The sequence below is a fragment of the Corvus moneduloides genome, chromosome 24 (assembly GCF_009650955.1).
Source record: "Corvus moneduloides isolate bCorMon1 chromosome 24, bCorMon1.pri, whole genome shotgun sequence".
Lineage (NCBI taxonomy): Eukaryota > Metazoa > Chordata > Aves > Passeriformes > Corvidae > Corvus > Corvus moneduloides.
This window is the reverse complement of record NC_045499.1, coordinates 4,188,874-4,205,035: the sequence shown is the minus strand read 5'-3', so window position 1 is coordinate 4,205,035 and position 16,162 is coordinate 4,188,874. Positions and strand designations below refer to the sequence as shown.

At 55.7% G+C, this 16,162-nt stretch overlaps 1 protein-coding gene across 2 annotated transcripts; it reads right to left on the bottom strand.

Annotated features, from left to right (window-relative positions):
• Nucleotides 1-2,590: 2,590 nt before the first annotated feature.
• Nucleotides 2,591-15,048, bottom strand: LEMD2 (LEM domain nuclear envelope protein 2). 2 transcript variants are annotated; one of them, XM_032133131.1, is made up of 9 exons: nt 13,600-15,048; nt 12,363-12,403; nt 11,407-11,482; nt 10,139-10,215; nt 9,415-9,494; nt 6,948-7,093; nt 5,884-5,985; nt 5,699-5,801; nt 2,591-4,622 (listed from the first exon to the last, which is right to left on the bottom strand). In XM_032133131.1, the coding sequence occupies exons 1-9, from the start codon at nt 15,008-15,010 to the stop codon at nt 4,472-4,474; spliced, it is 2,187 nt and encodes a 728-aa protein (XP_031989022.1). In that variant the 5' UTR covers nt 15,011-15,048; the 3' UTR covers nt 2,591-4,471. The 2 variants fall into 2 exon arrangements, with proteins under 2 accessions (XP_031989022.1, XP_031989023.1); XM_032133132.1 differs by having other exon boundaries at nt 14,539-15,044.
• Nucleotides 15,049-16,162: the final 1,114 nt, after the last annotated feature.

Genomic DNA, 16,162 nt, shown 5'->3' with positions numbered 1-16,162 from the left:
GCTTCACTTTGCTGCGTGTTGGAATCTGAGCTCAGGAAAGCGCTTTTTTATTTGGGGTTTTATTTTAATAAGGTTGGTTTGGGAAGGAGAAACAGCTGATCTGAGCACTCTGCACAGCCAGACGTGGGGGCTTTTGCTTCTCCTTTCTTCTGTCCCCCGAGCTCAGCTGGTCTTGGTGATTCCTCCTCCTCCTCCAGGGCAGACAGGGCAGGGCAGGGCTCCAGAGCAGCTCCCCTCCCATGCCCAGCTGGTCCCAACATCCTGCACTTGTTCTGTCCTTCACCTGCTGCAGCCCCCAGCTCCAACAGCCCCCAAAGAGCAGCCAAGCCAGGCTGCAAACCCCAAACGCGCCAGGCTTTAAATCCAACCATCCCAGAGCTGGTAGGAAGGGGCCAGGCCCATGCCGGGGGTCCCTGGGGCTCAGTGAGAGCAGGACTGAGTGCCCAGGTCTGCCTTGGGGCACTGGGGAGCCCAGCACAGACTCCTGGCAGCACCCACCTGGCAGTGCCCACCTTTCCCCATGGCAAAACCCACCTTCCATCCTAGCAAAGCTCACCTTCCATCCTAACAGAGCCCACCTGCCAGAGCTTACCTTCCCCTTCAGCAATGCCTATCTGGCAGAGCCCACCTTCTTCTCTGGCTGAGTCCACCTGGCAGTGCCCACCTGGCAGAACCCACCTTCCATCCTGGCAAAGCTCACATTTCCCCATGGGAGAGCCCACCTGGCAGTGCCCACCGCCCCCTGGAAGTCCCCACCTGGAAGTCCCCACCTGGCAGAGCCCACCTGGCAGAGCCCACCTGGCAGTGCCCATCTCCCCCTGGCAGTGCCCATCTCCCCCCTGGCAGAGCCTGTCCCTCTGGGTGTCTCCCGTGTTTCATTCCCGTGCCGGGGAGAGCCGGGCTGGGGCCGTGTCCCGGCGCTCGGGGCACACGGAGGGCTCTGGGTTGGAGCGAGAGCCCCGCAGGGTCCCGGGGCTGGGCAGCCGCACAGGTAATTAGTGAGCTTCTGCTAACGAGCAGAGCGCTCCGAGGGGAGAGAACATAGCCTCGGATTAAAGCTGTGCTAATTAGGAACTAATTACGGGCACGGCCATGTTCCCACCTCGGCCAGGCTGCGCCGCAGTCCCCGCTCCAAACCGGTCCCAGTGCGGCTCGGGGGGGGACCCTGGCAGCGAAGGGAGCCTCGGGAGAGCCAGGGCTGCTCCCCCGGGATTCCCTGGGCAGGGCCCCGGGCGTTGTCCCCATCAGAGGGGACATCCCGGGGGGCTCCGCTGTCCTGCTGCCACCCGCGAGCACATCCCAGGGAGCTGCTGCTCTGCCAGGAGCTGCGGAGGGGAATGTGGCGGTCACCGAGCCCACAGCCTGCCCTGGGCGAGACCAGCTCAAAGCCAGCGGTTTCCACGACCCGCTGGGGTCTCCTTGCCTTGGAGGGGAGTTCAGACGCCCGTGGGCTTTGCACCACATCCCACCGACCCCACAGGAGGGTTCCTACAAAAGCAGGGCTGCTGGGCAGGCCTGGCCCCCTGTGGGGACAGGCCTCACCTCGGGGGTGGTGACACAGTGAGGGTCATTCATGGGCATCCACAAACCCCTCCTGCAGCACCTCCCGTTCCTTAAAGCTGGGTGGAATCACGGATCAATCCCAGTGATGGCTCTGGGATGGATGGGGCCATGCTGGAGGGAGGCACCTCCGGGCAGGACTCATCACTGGCTGTGCCCATCCCTCCCCAGCTCCCCTGGATCTCTCCAGGAGAACTGGCCCCGTGCCCTGACTCTGTGCCCATCCATAAGGTGCAGCATCAGCTGTCATGTCAGCAGCAGGGAAAACATCCCGTGGGAAGGGCTTTAAATGGAAGCAGGAAAGGAAAAGATAAAGAGCTGGTTTCATTTTGGAGCCCTCGTTTGGTCACGTTTTTCTCCCTGACAGGGAGGGGATGCAACGGCTCCATCGGAGAAGTTATTTATAGAAATATGGTTAATTATAGAAATTTATCTTGCAAGAAGGTTGGCTCTGGTTGGCAGTGGGGGCTGGGAGGGAAGCAGGGCAGGGGGGAAGAACCTGCTATTCCCAGGAAAATGCCCAGTGTGGCGTGGAACGGGGCTGCTCTGCCCTGGAGAGAGGAGATGGAAGAGGAGACACTGTGGGGGTGACAGTCACAGCCACCAGCAGACACAGTCAGCCCCTGGCACATGGAATGACTCCAACCAGCACCACTTCCTCACCTTGAACCGATGCCAGCTGTGACTCAGCAACCTCACCTGGGCAAAGGCATCCCACCAGGAACGCGGGGCCTGAGGAGACGCAGCCTTTGTTCCCAAATTTCAGCAAAAACTGCAGCCAGAGAGGAGGCAGCTCCTGCTGGCCACGGAGCCTTGGAGCCACCCCCTTCCGGAGCCACTGGAAATCCCCTTTGTCACCCAGAGCCACAGGATGAGCCGAGTCAAACCAAACGTGAGTCACCTCTTTCCACACAAGTCACACAGAGGGAACGATTCCTGCCACGCCCAAGGATTTGGGAGAAGCTGGAACTCGACCTGATCCAAGCAAAAGCACTTGGGACAGTCTGGGATTTCTCAGCACAAATAAAAGTAGTTAATTATTGGTAATAAATTTATTTTTGATATTGATTTTTTTACAGAGCTAAATGGAACATAGAAACAGCACCAAGCCATTGAAGTTTGTTCTACAAAATCACGTTTAATACAAAAGGATGACAGCAATGCCTGACTCTGCGCTTCTGGACGGTTAAAAAAGCTCACCCAAACCCCACCAAGAGTTTTAAAAAGGTTTAAGAACAGAGGCACCGGTGTCTGAGAGAATTTCTCTGGCAGCAGTGATGATCTTGACACATTTTGGAAGAATCAAGGCTGCCTTTATTCTCTGTTTATTACAGTGCAAGGGGCTGGTCCTTGCCTTGAAGAGCTGCAGTCTCCTGCCCAAACACCCACACCCAAAATGTGGGGTAAGAGCCACCTCCACGCAGGATATTCCCCATTTAATGGGAAAGAGCTCCTGGTTTTGCTCCTGGAGAGCTCTGCTCCATCCATACGGAGTGTCCATGGTCCCCAGCAGCCCGAGGGGAGAGGTGGGGAGAGGTGCAGACTCTGCCAGGTGAGCAGAAACTGGCACAGGGAACACACCTGGAGTGGCATCACCTGCCCAGGGCAGGGCAGGGCTGTGCCCTCAGCCAGCCCAGAGCCTGGGACAGGAGCAATCCGTGCATCCAGCCCCACGCTGTCCTCAGGGAGAGCAACATCCAGGGGCTACAGGGCTCAAATCACTGCTGGCTTCACTCTGCACCTTCTCCTGCCCGAGGCCAGCAAAGGATTTGGGCCCTGCAGCCTCGGGAGCTGCTGCACAGCCCTGGGGAGAGCAGCACAGCAGCTCCTCTGCCGAGCCTCAACTGCCACACACTGGTGCCATTTCCTGGGAACAAATGTTCCTTCGCTGGACAGAAACAGAAGCTGAAGTAACCAAGAGATTACAGACACGAGATACGATGCAGCAGGGCTGGGATGGACCCAGGCTGCTCCTGGGACCCGTGGGGGCTGCAGGAACAGCGACAGACCCAGTGCTGGCACATCCCTGCTCCGACACGAACACAGACACCGCAGCTGCCCAGCTTAAACATGAACACAGAGCCCTCAGAGCCCCGCCAGAGCTGCTCTGGAACAGCCATGGAGCAGTCCTGGGCTGGAGCCACAGGAAAGCGCCTTTAGAAGCTTCCTATATCCTTTATTTTCCACCCAAATCCCCTCCCCCCCCCCCAAAAAAAAATAATAAAGCACACAGACTGCAGACTTAAAAGTGTAACAGGGTCACAAACTCTCCTCCACCACCCCCAGCCCAGCCCCAACCACCAAGGCACGTCAGGCTCCCCCCTCTCTCCAGGCCCACCTTCACCCAATTCCCCCTCTCCCCAGTTTTGGATGGATGAAGCCAACACAAAACATTTTCCTCGCTGGGAAGCAGCAAGCAAGACAGCAAAGCTGTCCTTGCACTGACAAAAACAAATACTAACAAAGACACGCCTGCACTGCCACCCTAATGTTTCCATGGGAAATGTTACCTCCCAGCACATTCCCTGATGGACTCTGCCACCAGTTGGCCTTTGCAGAGTTGACGTCGAATTTTGCACCCGCAGGCTCTGGCAGAGCCCCCCAGCCCTCGAGAGGGGCATGCATTTATTCTTTGTAGGTTGTTGTTTGCTTGCCACGGGAGCCAGGTCTCTGTGGAAGGCTCGCTTTGGTGCAATTCCAGCTTCCCACCAGCTCAAGCCCATCTTCCTTCCAAGCCATTATTGCCCTGAATGTATTTGTTTGAAGAGTTCCAGCAGTGAGAGCGAACAGAGCCGTGCAACCCCCAACCCTGGGCCAGGCTCTGCTCCTCCCACAACCAGTGAGGGGCCTGACCCCTGCACAGGGTCCATGTCCACACCCAGACCCACGGCTGCTCCTCTCCTGCTGCCCCTCAGTGCTCCGAGTCCGACAGGTACGAGGGCTGAGTCCATCTCCACACCAGCATGTCCTCCCCTGCCACCCTGTGGGATTCTGTCTGGATCCGGGACTCGTTGGAGGCCAGGAAATCCACGGCTTTCTCCCACACCCGCTTCATCTTTTTTCTGCAAGGAACAGCAAGAAAATAAATGAGAATCCCAAGCTGGTTGTGCTTCCCTGCCTGCAGCAACTGTGTCTGTGGATCTGGCTGCCTCCTGCTCCCTGTGCAGGCAGGAAAAGGCATCAAACAAAGCCTGGTGTAGAGATTTCAGACCAGGGCACGGCCACACAAATCCTGCCTGGGGGGAAGATGAGAGGCTCTGTCAGTGCCCTGAATTTCTGCCTCAATTTGTGCTGCAAAGGGACTCGATGAGCAAATCACCCTCCCCCGTCCTGCACGCAGAGATCTCAGCCAGGGGGACACCCTGATGTTCACCCCAGCTTTGGATCCAGCAGTTCTGAGCATCTCACAGCCAGGGATGGCTCAAACAGCTGCAGTCATCCCTTGGAGGAAAAGGAGTCCTGTGTGTGATAGAGTGAGGCGGTTCAACACTTCACAGGAGGACAAAGCAACTCTGTTTAACCAAAATACAAGAAATATCCCTGCAGAGATGGAGCAAAGCAGCCCTTCAGCCCCACCTCCCACAGAGCAACGACCTCCAGCACAATTCCTGTCTGAGAAAGCACCAAACCCGACCCGAGAAAGCACCAAACCCGACCTGAGGAAGCACCAAACCCGACCACCTCACTGCAGCTCCCTTCCCAGCTGCACAGCTCAAACTGGCCCCTTTCCAGGCACGCACAATCCCTGTACAAGAGCCCCAATGCCCTGTTCAGCTCATGGGAATTGTTCTGAAGAGCTCAGCGCTGCCTGCAGAGCCAGGCAGGGCGGCTGGGAAAGGGGACAGCACCAAACACCCAGCAGATGAAGCAGAGGACACCTGATGCTCCGTGTCCAAGCAAACCAAACCCAGGTACTGCTGGACAGAACAGGGACAACGCACCTGTGGCACCGCACCAAGTGCCAGCCCCGGGGCTGTCCCACTGATCTGCACCAGGTGCAGGCCCAGCCTGAGCTGTGTCCAAGCCTTTCCCAACCCAAAGGCTCCAGCTGCAGAGCAGCTCCAGGGATGCATTTTGGAGCTGTGCTGAATCCCATCCTGCTGCTCCCGGCCCTCCTGAGTGCCCAGAGCCAGCTCACCTGCTCTGAGGTGGGATCAGGCTGTCCCGGACGTGGAAGATGCCAACGTAGGGGTAACGCTCCAAATTCCGTTCCCATTCCTTGTAGTGGTCCTGGACAACAGCTGGAGGACAGGAGGACACAGCAGTGAGGGCTCAGCCCTGCAGGGAGCAGAGCAGGGCTCCCTCAACTCCCACAGCTCCTACCTATGATCTTCTTCACCATTTCATACATGGCTTGTTCCTCCTCCTCCATCTTCCGCCAGTGATACCGGAGGTAGATCAGGATCCCCCAGAGGGTTATCAGACCTAGGAGAATAAAAGCAAAGGGAATTCAGGAACGGACAGCTGGGTACTTGCTGGATGCAGGTTTAGTTCTGACACTGGGACCAAGGCCTGCTTGGAACTGAATCCCAGTGATTCCTTTTGCTCCCCAGTGCAGCTGCACCCCAAAACTCCTTCGGTGCTGCCCCCCCTGCAGCACAAGGGCAGCTGTGGATGTGGGATGAGGCAGCTGGAAGGCCCCAGCACAGAGTTGCCCCCACAAAAGAAACCTCAGCACAACCACAGGGCTCCGGTTCTGCAAATCCCAGAGGAGTCTTTGCCAGAGGCCTCCTCCTCAGGGATCACTCCAGGAGACTGTCAGGTTTCACTGCTCCATGGAGAGCTGCTGGATAGGGAAATAAAGCCTGGGGCTCCAGTGGCAGCCCAAAATGCAAGATGTGTATGGAAGCTTTAGCACTGACAATGCCCCGAGTAGGACTTCAGTGTCTGCAATAAACAGGAACTGTCCCCTGTCACCCCCTCCCTATCAGGCTGGATTAGAAACTCCTGCAGTCACACAGCTCTCGTTATCACCTCGCTGGGTAAAACCCCTGTCTCAGCTGAGGCATGACAGACTATTCCAATAAAACCTCCAACCCTGAAATGCTACAAGTCATTATTAAAGAGGCTGGAGGACTTGGGAGCTTGGAGCAAGAAAAAAAGAAAAACTGACTCCGTTAGGAAAGTTAACACACTTATTTTGCAGCCCATAATAATGGGTACTTGAGGAATACCCAGAGAGCTCATCAGCTGCCTGATTTAAAGCAACTTTTAAGCACTCACAGCACAAGAGGAAGGCTGTGGGTCTCCTGTGCTGCCAGAACAAAGGTTAATTAGACATTAACTCATCAGCAGATTTATTTCACCTCTGTCAGGCATTTCCTGTGGCTGAGGAATGTGTGATCACAGGGCTTCAGCCCTGCAGCTGAGCCCCGAGAGCCACTTACCCCAGAAGAACAGGAACAGGTTCGTGATGGCCGTGACCACAGCCCGGCGGAAGCGGCAGCCCAGCCCCATCTGGGGGTGGGCAGATTCCAGGCAGAACACTTCCTCCACGCTGGAAACCAGCTCTGACAGGTCCTTGCCTTTCAACCTGATGGGAAGAGGCAGAAAATCTCACTGAAGAGAGCAGGCTCCAACTGCAGTCTTTAATCAAGGCCAGGAGAACAACCAGACTGCGGATGCAGCAGCTCCTGCGTGGCTCCCAGGAAATGCCCCACACCCAGGCAGAGCCTCCTGCCAGAACATTTTGGGGCTGGCTGCTTAGCCAGGGATGGATGTGGCTTCAGGAAGGCAGCAGGGCTGCAGCTCCCACTGGCACACTGAGTGTCCCTGCACAGCCCCTCTCAGCGTGCACAAGATTAAACCCGGAATTGGATTCCCACCTCCCAGCACGGAGATGGAAATGTTCCCTGAGTCAAAGCCACTGCTCAGCACCGGCAGTGAGAGCTGGGGCACCCAGGCTGGGAGCAGGAGCAGCTCAAAGAGTGACAGAGCATCAGCACAGAGCCCTTCAGAGCCCTCAGCCCCCCAGCTGCAGCACTGCTGCTCCCAAGCCCAGGCTCTCTCCACACTGAGCCATTCCCAGAGCTCACAGGCATTGAGGGATCCAAGGGACAGCCAGCACATCCAGGGGCACTGGAGCAAAGGGGATTGTGTATTTTTAAGCTCCTAATTCTGTCTGCACTGAACAGCCCATCAGACAATGAGGTTTGCTCAATTTACAGGTGCTCGGCTCACGAACTGCTGAGAGCTCGCCCCGGTCCCGGGCTCTGCAGGGGCTGCAGACACACGGTTGTTTCCCAACCCTCGTCTTATTTACAATCCAAATTCCACGGAAATACTTAAAACATGCAGCAGAATCACCCAGTGCAAAGCTCATTTTCAGTCCTGCATCTCAGACTAGCAACTAAAAAAATCATCTCATGTAGCTAAAAATGCCAGGGGCAGGGTTTTGGGGATGCTGCCACGCCGGCTCCGGGGAAGCGGAGCTGTTTGGGGACCAGCCAGCAGAGCTGCTAATTAAGAAAATAAAAAGTGGGAGGATATTGTATCCCACAGCTTCTGACTGGAAATGTGCTGGAGTGTAAAAATACAGAATTTGAAAACTCTGCATCCCAGCCCACCTACAAATCCAGCCCTGCCCCTAAGAAAGCCATGTCCTGGGAATTTGCACGGCCCAGGAATCAAAGCAACAGATGCTGTCTGATCCGTGGATCACTGCAGCAGCTGCAGGAATATTTAAGAGCAAATGGAGCAGTGGGAATTCCTACAAGCCTTGCCCACCAACCCCAGCACCACGACTGCTGCAATTCACTTAATCAGAGACACATTTAGCAACGTGAAAATGCAAACAACTGTTAAGGCTTTGGAATTAGCACAGACTGGAGGCAGCCCACGCTTCCCAGAGGAAGGTGATGATGGCTGCTGACTCTGGGTAGCACTCTTTCCTTAGGTTATAGACTGCATGTTGTGGTTTTTCCCTGAAAACCCAGTACTGCTGCCATTTCTCATGGATGGAGCCTGTTGGCTGAGAAATGCCCCCTCAGTGACCACATCCCGCTGTCAGACCATCCAGTCAGGAGGAATTTCTCCATGGAAAGGGTGGTCGGGCATTGGAAGGGGCTGCCAAGGGAGGTGGTGGGGTTCCCAGCCCTGGAAGTGCTCACTTGGATGTGGCACTCAATGCTCTGGGCTGGTTGTGCAGGTGGGGATCGGTCACAGGCTGGACTTGGTGATCCCGGAGGGATTTTCCAGCCTCAGTAATTCTGGGATTTAGTGTGCACTGGGTGCTCTGCCGGAGACACAACTGACACTAAAGGTATCATTCAGCATCCCCTTCCCTCTCCTCCTCCTCGGGACTTGCTCCAGAGGGTCCCAAAGTGTGGCTGACACCCCCCACTGCACAGAGGGCTTTGCTGGCCAGTGAACCCTCTGGTCCACGGATGCAGCTCCACCCACGCACAAATGTACTGGAGAGAGGTTATCCTGGGAAAAGTGACCACGTGGCCAAGTTTAAGAAGAGCTGTAGGCACAGGACCCTGGGCAGGACACCAGCACCACCCCACAGGAGGCACAACACAACCACTGACGGCCACAAGCAGCCCTGACCTCCCACTTCCACCTCATCTGCAGCACATCCCTGGACACGGCATCCCACAGCCAGGGCTGGGAATCAGACTCCTGGAGGGAGCTCAGTTCCCATCTTGCTGCAGGGCTGTACTTTTCCTTTGGAAGTTTGCCCAGCGAGCTCTGAGAGGTAAAGGGCACCACTGACCTTGTCAAATTCCACCCCAGCCAACACCCAGACCCCCAACTTTGACACAGTGGGCTCCTGCTCACCCAGTTCCCAAATCCTTGCTGCTGTTCAGTATCAGCAGATCCCCAACTTTGACACAGAGGGTTTCTGCTCACCTAATTCCCAAATCCTTGTTGCTGTTCAGTATCCAGTGCAGGGCAGCTTCAAACTTCTGTGAGGAACTGCCAGTTACATTCTGTGCAAAGGAAGCCATAAGAAGATTAGTCCTCCACTCATTTAAAATACTGCCCAACATCATTTCATTACAGCAGTGGGAGAACTCATTCCATAGGGTCTGTCCCCAGGTTAATTCTTATCGGGATTCTGCAAACTGGAGGGAGGAGAACTAAGCCTGAAGGTCTGCCTGGCCTAAAGTCTTCTGACTGGGGAGATGATGCATGAAGCACTCTGTGAAATAACACCATCCCAGACTGTTAGGGCTAACCACTAAATACAACATAATCTTACTGACAGGTTACCAGCAAAGAAATGGAATGCTGGATCAGAGCAGTCTGTCTCCTGACACTCTGCAGCAGAGAAAAATCCTTCTTCTGCCCAGCCCTCAATTCAGGGAAATTTCTGGTTTCGCAAGACTGATGGCTCCAGTGAAACAACAAACCATTAAGATTTACAGGGGGTGAATCAGAGATGGAGGAGAAAATGATTTTCAAAAGAACTGCTGAGAACAGGACTGGCCAAAGGGGAAGTGAGAGATATGGGAGAGAATCAAAGCAGGATGAGGAAGTAAAATGGATGGTAAATTGTTTCAGTGTCTATTATTTATTGCTTTTTAAGAGACTAAGCACTGGGTTATAACAAAGCTGCTCAGAGCCCACTCACCAGCACGTGTTCCTTCACCTCACTAACCCAAATGCATTTGCTTTTTAGGTTCTCGGGGTTTCCACATTCAAAATTACCTGGTAAGAAAAGTCAAACAGAGAAATCATGTTGGTAAAAAAGCCCTTGAACAGCTCAGAACCAAGCCCTGAATGTACACCAACAAATGCTCTCCTTTCCAATCAGCCCCAGCCCTGAGCAAAATGATTCCAGGCTGAGATTTATATTGCAGGCAGATCAGATTATGACTATTAATAAAATGCTCAGCCACTGCATGGAGGTTGGATAAGGGCAATCAAACCTCTCACTTCAGAGCTGCTGCTGGATAAGGGCAATCAAACCCGACACTTCAGAGCTGCTGAACACACAATGAGGGGGAAAGTATTGCTCCTGCCCCTTGCAGAGCACAGAAGCACAGCTGCCACCAGGTATCAGGTGTGGAGCTAATGATCAGTGTTCAAAATGCCTCCAAGGAGCTGAAATCACAGCTCTGCCTCTAACCCAGGCAGAGAAATGCTGGCAAGGCACTAAATCCTCTAGATCTTGCCTCACCAAGTTGACTAAACAAATGTGCTAAGTAAATCTGGTGGAAATCCAAAGTCAGATTTGAAAAGATTTAGTTCTGTGCAGCTTCAGTATCCAAAGGCTTCAGCCTCGAGGTCCAAAATGCAGAAAATGGAACTGAAACCCTTTTACTGATTACCACTGCTGTGAATCTTGCTGAACAAGTCCCTACTCATACAGTGGATTTCTAGCAGCCTTCTCCATCCCAAAATACCAGTGATGAGCTGGATTTACTCCGGGAGTAGGGACTGTGCTGGGTCAGCTCCTCAGCTCAGAGAGCCTAAACCACTCTGTGCTGAGGAAAGGGAGAGGCACTCACACATCAGCTCCCACATTTCAGCAGAAATGACAATTTCTTAGGTCACTTTACGTGTAAGAACGCATCAGTTTACACTTCCTGGCTCTGTCTTGAGGACAATTTCAAGCTGCTGGTAAGAAAAGAATAAATAACAAACCCAACCAATCTTACCTCAGATTCCCAACACATCAAGTACAAACAAAGCCCACTCACCCAGGCAGGGTGATGGGAGTGCATTAGCCAAGCACCACTCAGAGTAAAAATAAACCCCCCTTTCCCTGTTCTCTATTCCCTGCCTGCCTCAGAGCTCCCAAAAGGGAACTGCCTGTTCCACAAAGCAGCCCAGAGTGGGACAGAAGCGAGCAGGAGCTGGGAGAGGCAGCAGGGGTGGGGATGCAGCAGCACTCACCTGCCTGCACGGACAGGTAACTGTAGAGCTCGTGCAGCACAGCCATGGTCACGTCCTTCTGCTTGGCCTGGCAGAACTGCAGGGCACACACAGGGACACAGATCAACAGTGGCCGGGGACACTGGGATTGCAGGCCCAGACACCAGCCAGAACCACAGCACTGGAGTCTGGCTCGGTCCTGCACCACCAGCTCCAACCAAATCACCCGAGCAGAGGAACATTCCAGGCACAAGTGACCCCGTGCATCCTCTGCAAGTCCCTGCCCAGAGGAACTGGTTGAGTTTTAAGGTCCCTTCCAACCCAAACCAGTCTGGGATTTTATAAAGTGCCACCAACCCCCAGCCCAGCCTGCAGCACCAGCCTCAGACCCACCATGGATGGATCCATCACCTCTAGAACATCCCAGGACACCAGAACTCAGAATCCAACATGAAACCTTCTCCCTCCTAATCACGGAACGTTTGGGTTGGAAGGGACCTTAAAGCTCACCCAGTTCCACTCCTAACACTTTCCCCTATCCCAGGTTGCTCCAAGCAAGTCCAACCTGGCCTTGGGCACTTCCAGGGATGGGGCAGCCCCAGGTTTCCCAATAATCCATCCTCACAGAGAGAGCAGGGCTATGCAGCCATGGTGGGGCTCAGGGAATTAGCTGGATTAAATCTTGTACTGTTAAAGCTGAAAACAGCTTTATTGCAAACCAATACCACCTCTGGTACAACTGTTAAAAAGAAATTGATTCACATAATTGGGAATTTAAATTTTTATCTTTCAGAGTCTCACACACACTCCTAACTTAATCTGGCCCATTAATTCCAACTCATCAAGTCCCAATTTTTCTGTAAAACGATAGAACTGATCATTTTACAGTGATACTGTTATGGGTGGAATAGAATACCTGGAATAATCACTGTTCTGTGAGAGCTCACAAGATTGAAGATAAATAAATAAATGCTTACATCATCCGTGCTTTTGTCACAATCCACAGGCAAGAGATTAACTAGGAGAGAGAAGAGGCTGAGTTAGCTGGCTGCAAACAAGAGCTTTCATCAAGAAAATATTTATCTTTTTAAAAGCAGGCTCGACTTAAAGCCTGGTTCTGCTGTTGTTAATCTCCCCCTGGCAGCACCTTGAGATGCAAACGGCCCCTCCAGGAGCTGCTTTGGGAGCAGCCCTGAGGAAGAACACACAAATGATGCAGGTGATGAATGTATTCAGCTGGGGAGTGGAAACTGGGGCTGGATGTTTTGACAGCTCCTGTTTGAGAAGCTTCACACTGATCTTTACACTCCAGTGCTGCCTCCAGCTGCCCACCAGCGTCACCTGAAATGTCCCAGCACAGCCAGGGAGGGAAATGAACCCTCCTGGAGGGCTGAGTGCAGCTGGAGCTCTAGGCTCTGCAGGGCTTGAACAGCTCCCTGCACCTGCAGAGCCTCCCAGAGCTGCCACAGGGCCGGCACAATCCTGAGCAACATTCCTGCCTCCAGAACTCCAGTCGCAGCTGAAATCCAGTGACACTGGGCAGTTCCATCCTGGCTTTGGGAATGCAGCAGCTTTCCCAGCCCACGCCAAGGGCACAGTGTGCCCAGGCTCAGTACCAGCACCTTCCCAAAACAGCCCCCAAACCCTTCTTTGTTCAGCTCAAAGCCTGAAATGTCCCAATTTCCAGCTGCTCCAGCTAGGGAACTCTGCTTTAAAAACCAGCTGCTGGGGAAACCCTTTTCATTTCTCATGGAAGAGACAGACACACTCTGCCACACCTGAAGCGCTGAACTGATCTGCTGCACTTCCCCCTTGGACTGAATAAAGGCTGGGAAGGGCCATGCTGGCAGAGGGAACATCAAAAACACACTCCAGGTACTACACAGACATTGTGTCACATCATAAAATCCATCCTTGGCCCAGCAGGCATCCATAAAATCCATCCTTGGCCTAGCAGGAATGGCATGCCACATAAACCCCGCAGTTCTGAGGGACTGAAGGCCAAACTCGTTTGGAAAAAGCCAACTTTCGATTTGCTTTCCATGACTAACAAGGCTTCCCACGGGAAAGGGGAGATGGGAAGAGGGACAGAAGCAGAGATGTCAGATTATGGCAACGAGGATGATAAATGTGATGGCGCTGGAAGCAATAAAGGGAAAGCAGGAAGAAAGGTGAGGAATGAAATTTAAATCAGAATTAAACCAGTGCACGTACAGCTCTCCTCTCTCCTGTCCAGCCAGCCTGACCCAACCATCTTCACCACGAGGATGCCCAGAAAAATCAGCAGCAGCACCAAGCTGGCGAGGCAGAGGAACTGGGACAGGTAATACTCCAGGCCTTTCCCCTTCCCCTCCGGCTGCTGCCTCGGGGCTGAGCGCAGCAGGGCCGTGCGTGGCGTCACTCCGTGCCCCCCATCGCTGGCTGCCCGCCACGGGAAGCGCCGGATCAGCCCCCCAGCCCGGCTGCTGGCATCCCGCTCCACCTCCTTCCCAACGCTGGCAGCCAGTTCCTCCTTCCCTCTCCTGAAAAGGCTGCTGAACCTCCCGGGAGCCGCTGAGGAGCCCCACTGGGTGCTGGGAGTCACCTCGCTCTCCCGTCTCCACCAGCTGCTGGAGGAGAGCCCCCTTCTCTCCCCCGCTGTGTCCCAGGCAGCCCGGGTGCTCTGCACCCCAACTGCCCCTCCTGATGTCCCCCAATGGCTCCTGGACTGCTCCTCGCTGGGAAGGGGTTTGGAGCCTGCCGAGGAGCTCCAGTAGGGTGTGGAGCTCAGCCCCCCAGCCCCATCCAACCCCGAGCCAGCCCGGCTGCCGAGTCCCCCACTCCTCTCTGCTGAGGGGCTCCACTGGGATGCGGAGTTTGACCCCCGAAACCTGTCCAGGGTTGGTCTGAGGCCACTGCTGAGCCCCCCACTCCTCTCTGAGGCGCCCCACTGCAGTGAGGAGCCCCGAAACCCATCCAGGGTGGCCCCCAGCCCCTGGCTGAGCCCCCGGCCGCTCTCTGCTGATGTCTCCCAGTGGGGCGCAGAGCTCGGCCCCGCGGCCCTGTCCACCCCAAGGCCCCCAAGGCCCCCGCTCCTCTCTATGGACGTGTCCCACTGCGAGGGGGAACTGAACCCCCCGTGCCCAGACAGGGACGCCCCCAACGCACCCCCACCTCTCTCCACAGTCGTCCCCCACTGCTCCGAGGGGCTCAACCTGCCGAGGCTGTCTCGGGACAGGCCGCCCTCAGCCCTGACGCCTCCGCCCCGGCCCGGCGGGGACCCCCGGGGGTCCCCCCAGGTCTGCCCGCCGCTCTCCCCGGACGTCCCCCAGCGGGACGCGGGCGGCCGCCCCACTTCCTCTTCCTCCTCCTCCTCCTCTTCCTCCTCACTCTCAAGGGCGGCCCCGCCGGTGCCGCGGGTGAAGCCGGAGCGCTGCCGCGAGGGCGAGGCCTGCAGCGGCCCTGCGGAGGAGCGGCCCGGGCTGGGCGGCGCGGTGCGGCCGCTGCGCCGGGCCGCCGCCACCTCGGCCCGCAGGCACCCCAGCTTCTTGATGTAGACCTTGCGGGTGGTGGCGGTGATGGGCCCCGGGCGGTAGCCGAGCGCCAGCAGCTCCTTGCGGAGCTCCGCGTCCGTCAGCTCCGCCATGGCCGCGCCAGGCCCCGCCGGAAGCGCCCCGCGGGCGGGAAGCGACGCCGCCATCTTGGGAGGGGCCCGGCGCGCCCCTGGTGCCGCCATGTTGGGAAGGGCACGGGTCGTATGGGGAAAGGGCGCGGGGGCGGGCGCCATGTTGAGAAGGTCAAGGGAGGTGAGGGTGCCCTGTCCCTCCGTGTCCTGAGGGAGCAGCCGCTCCCGCCCCGCGCTGATCCCTCAGGACCGGGGAAAAGGGGGAGAAATGGGGAAAGCAAAAGGTGAAAGCTGCCTCAGCTGCAGGGCGAGCCGGTGTTGATGGTGGGTTGTCCTCCATCGCTGCGTGGGCTGCTCCTCGAGCAGCGTCCGCCTCGCTTTCCCCGATGTTCTGACACATTTAGGGCCGTTCTCCCAAAAAACTTCCCTTTCCCAGCCGCCTGCCACCCCCACACGCGTTTCCCTCATTGCTGCCCAGTTGCTGAGCTCTGCCAGAACCTCAGGCAGGACCAGGATCCAGATCCATGAAGTATTTCCTGGGAAGGGGGGTCTCTCCACACCCCACACCTAAAACAGCAAACCCAAGCCTTGACTTGTAAATTTATTTTGGCACGGCTGTGATGAACAGTAATTGCTTTTTCCTGCCCCCGCTGCTGAAGAAAGTGATGAAAGTGGTTGAAATACGGTGGCGTAATGTTGGAATTTAATTAAAGGTAATGGAACAGCGGTGCTGAAGGTGCTGGGGGCCGGCTGCGTGTCACGGGTTTGGTGATGGATGTGTGGCAGCGGAGTGGGGACACGCCGTGGTCCCTCGGGAATGGCACCTGTGGGGAGAGGGAGGCTCTGGAGGAGCACAAGGCTGAAAGAGCTGAGCTGTGCCTTCCTGACATCCATCACAGAATCCCAGAGCCAGTGAGGGTGGGGAATACCTCCAAGGCCATCGAGTCCAACCTGTGACCCATCCCCACCTTGTCACCAGCCCAGTGCCACGTCCTGTCTTCCTTGGACACCTCCGGGGATGGGGACTCCAAACCTCCCTGAGCGGCTCCTTGCAATGTTAACAACTCTTTCCATGGAGAAATTCCTCCTGATGTCCTGACCCTCCCCTGGCACAGCTTGAGGATATATCCTCCTGTCCTGTCACTAATCCTTCTTTCAGGAACCCTCTTCCTT

What these genes read in the sequence shown, in the direction of transcription:
- LEMD2 (XM_032133131.1), bottom strand. Translation starts at nt 15,010, where the DNA reads ATGGCGGAGCTGACGGACGCGGAGCTCCGCAAGGAGCTGCTGGCGCTC. An exon ending in AGGTGAAGGAACACGTGCTG is followed by an intron (nt 9,495 to 10,138) that starts GTGAGTGGGCTC and finishes TCCTTTGCACAG; the next exon opens with AATGTAACTGGCAGTTCCTC. An exon ending in CTGATCCCACCTCAGAGCAG is followed by an intron (nt 4,623 to 5,698) that starts GTGAGCTGGCTC and finishes TGTTCCTTGCAG; the next exon opens with AAAAAAGATGAAGCGGGTGT.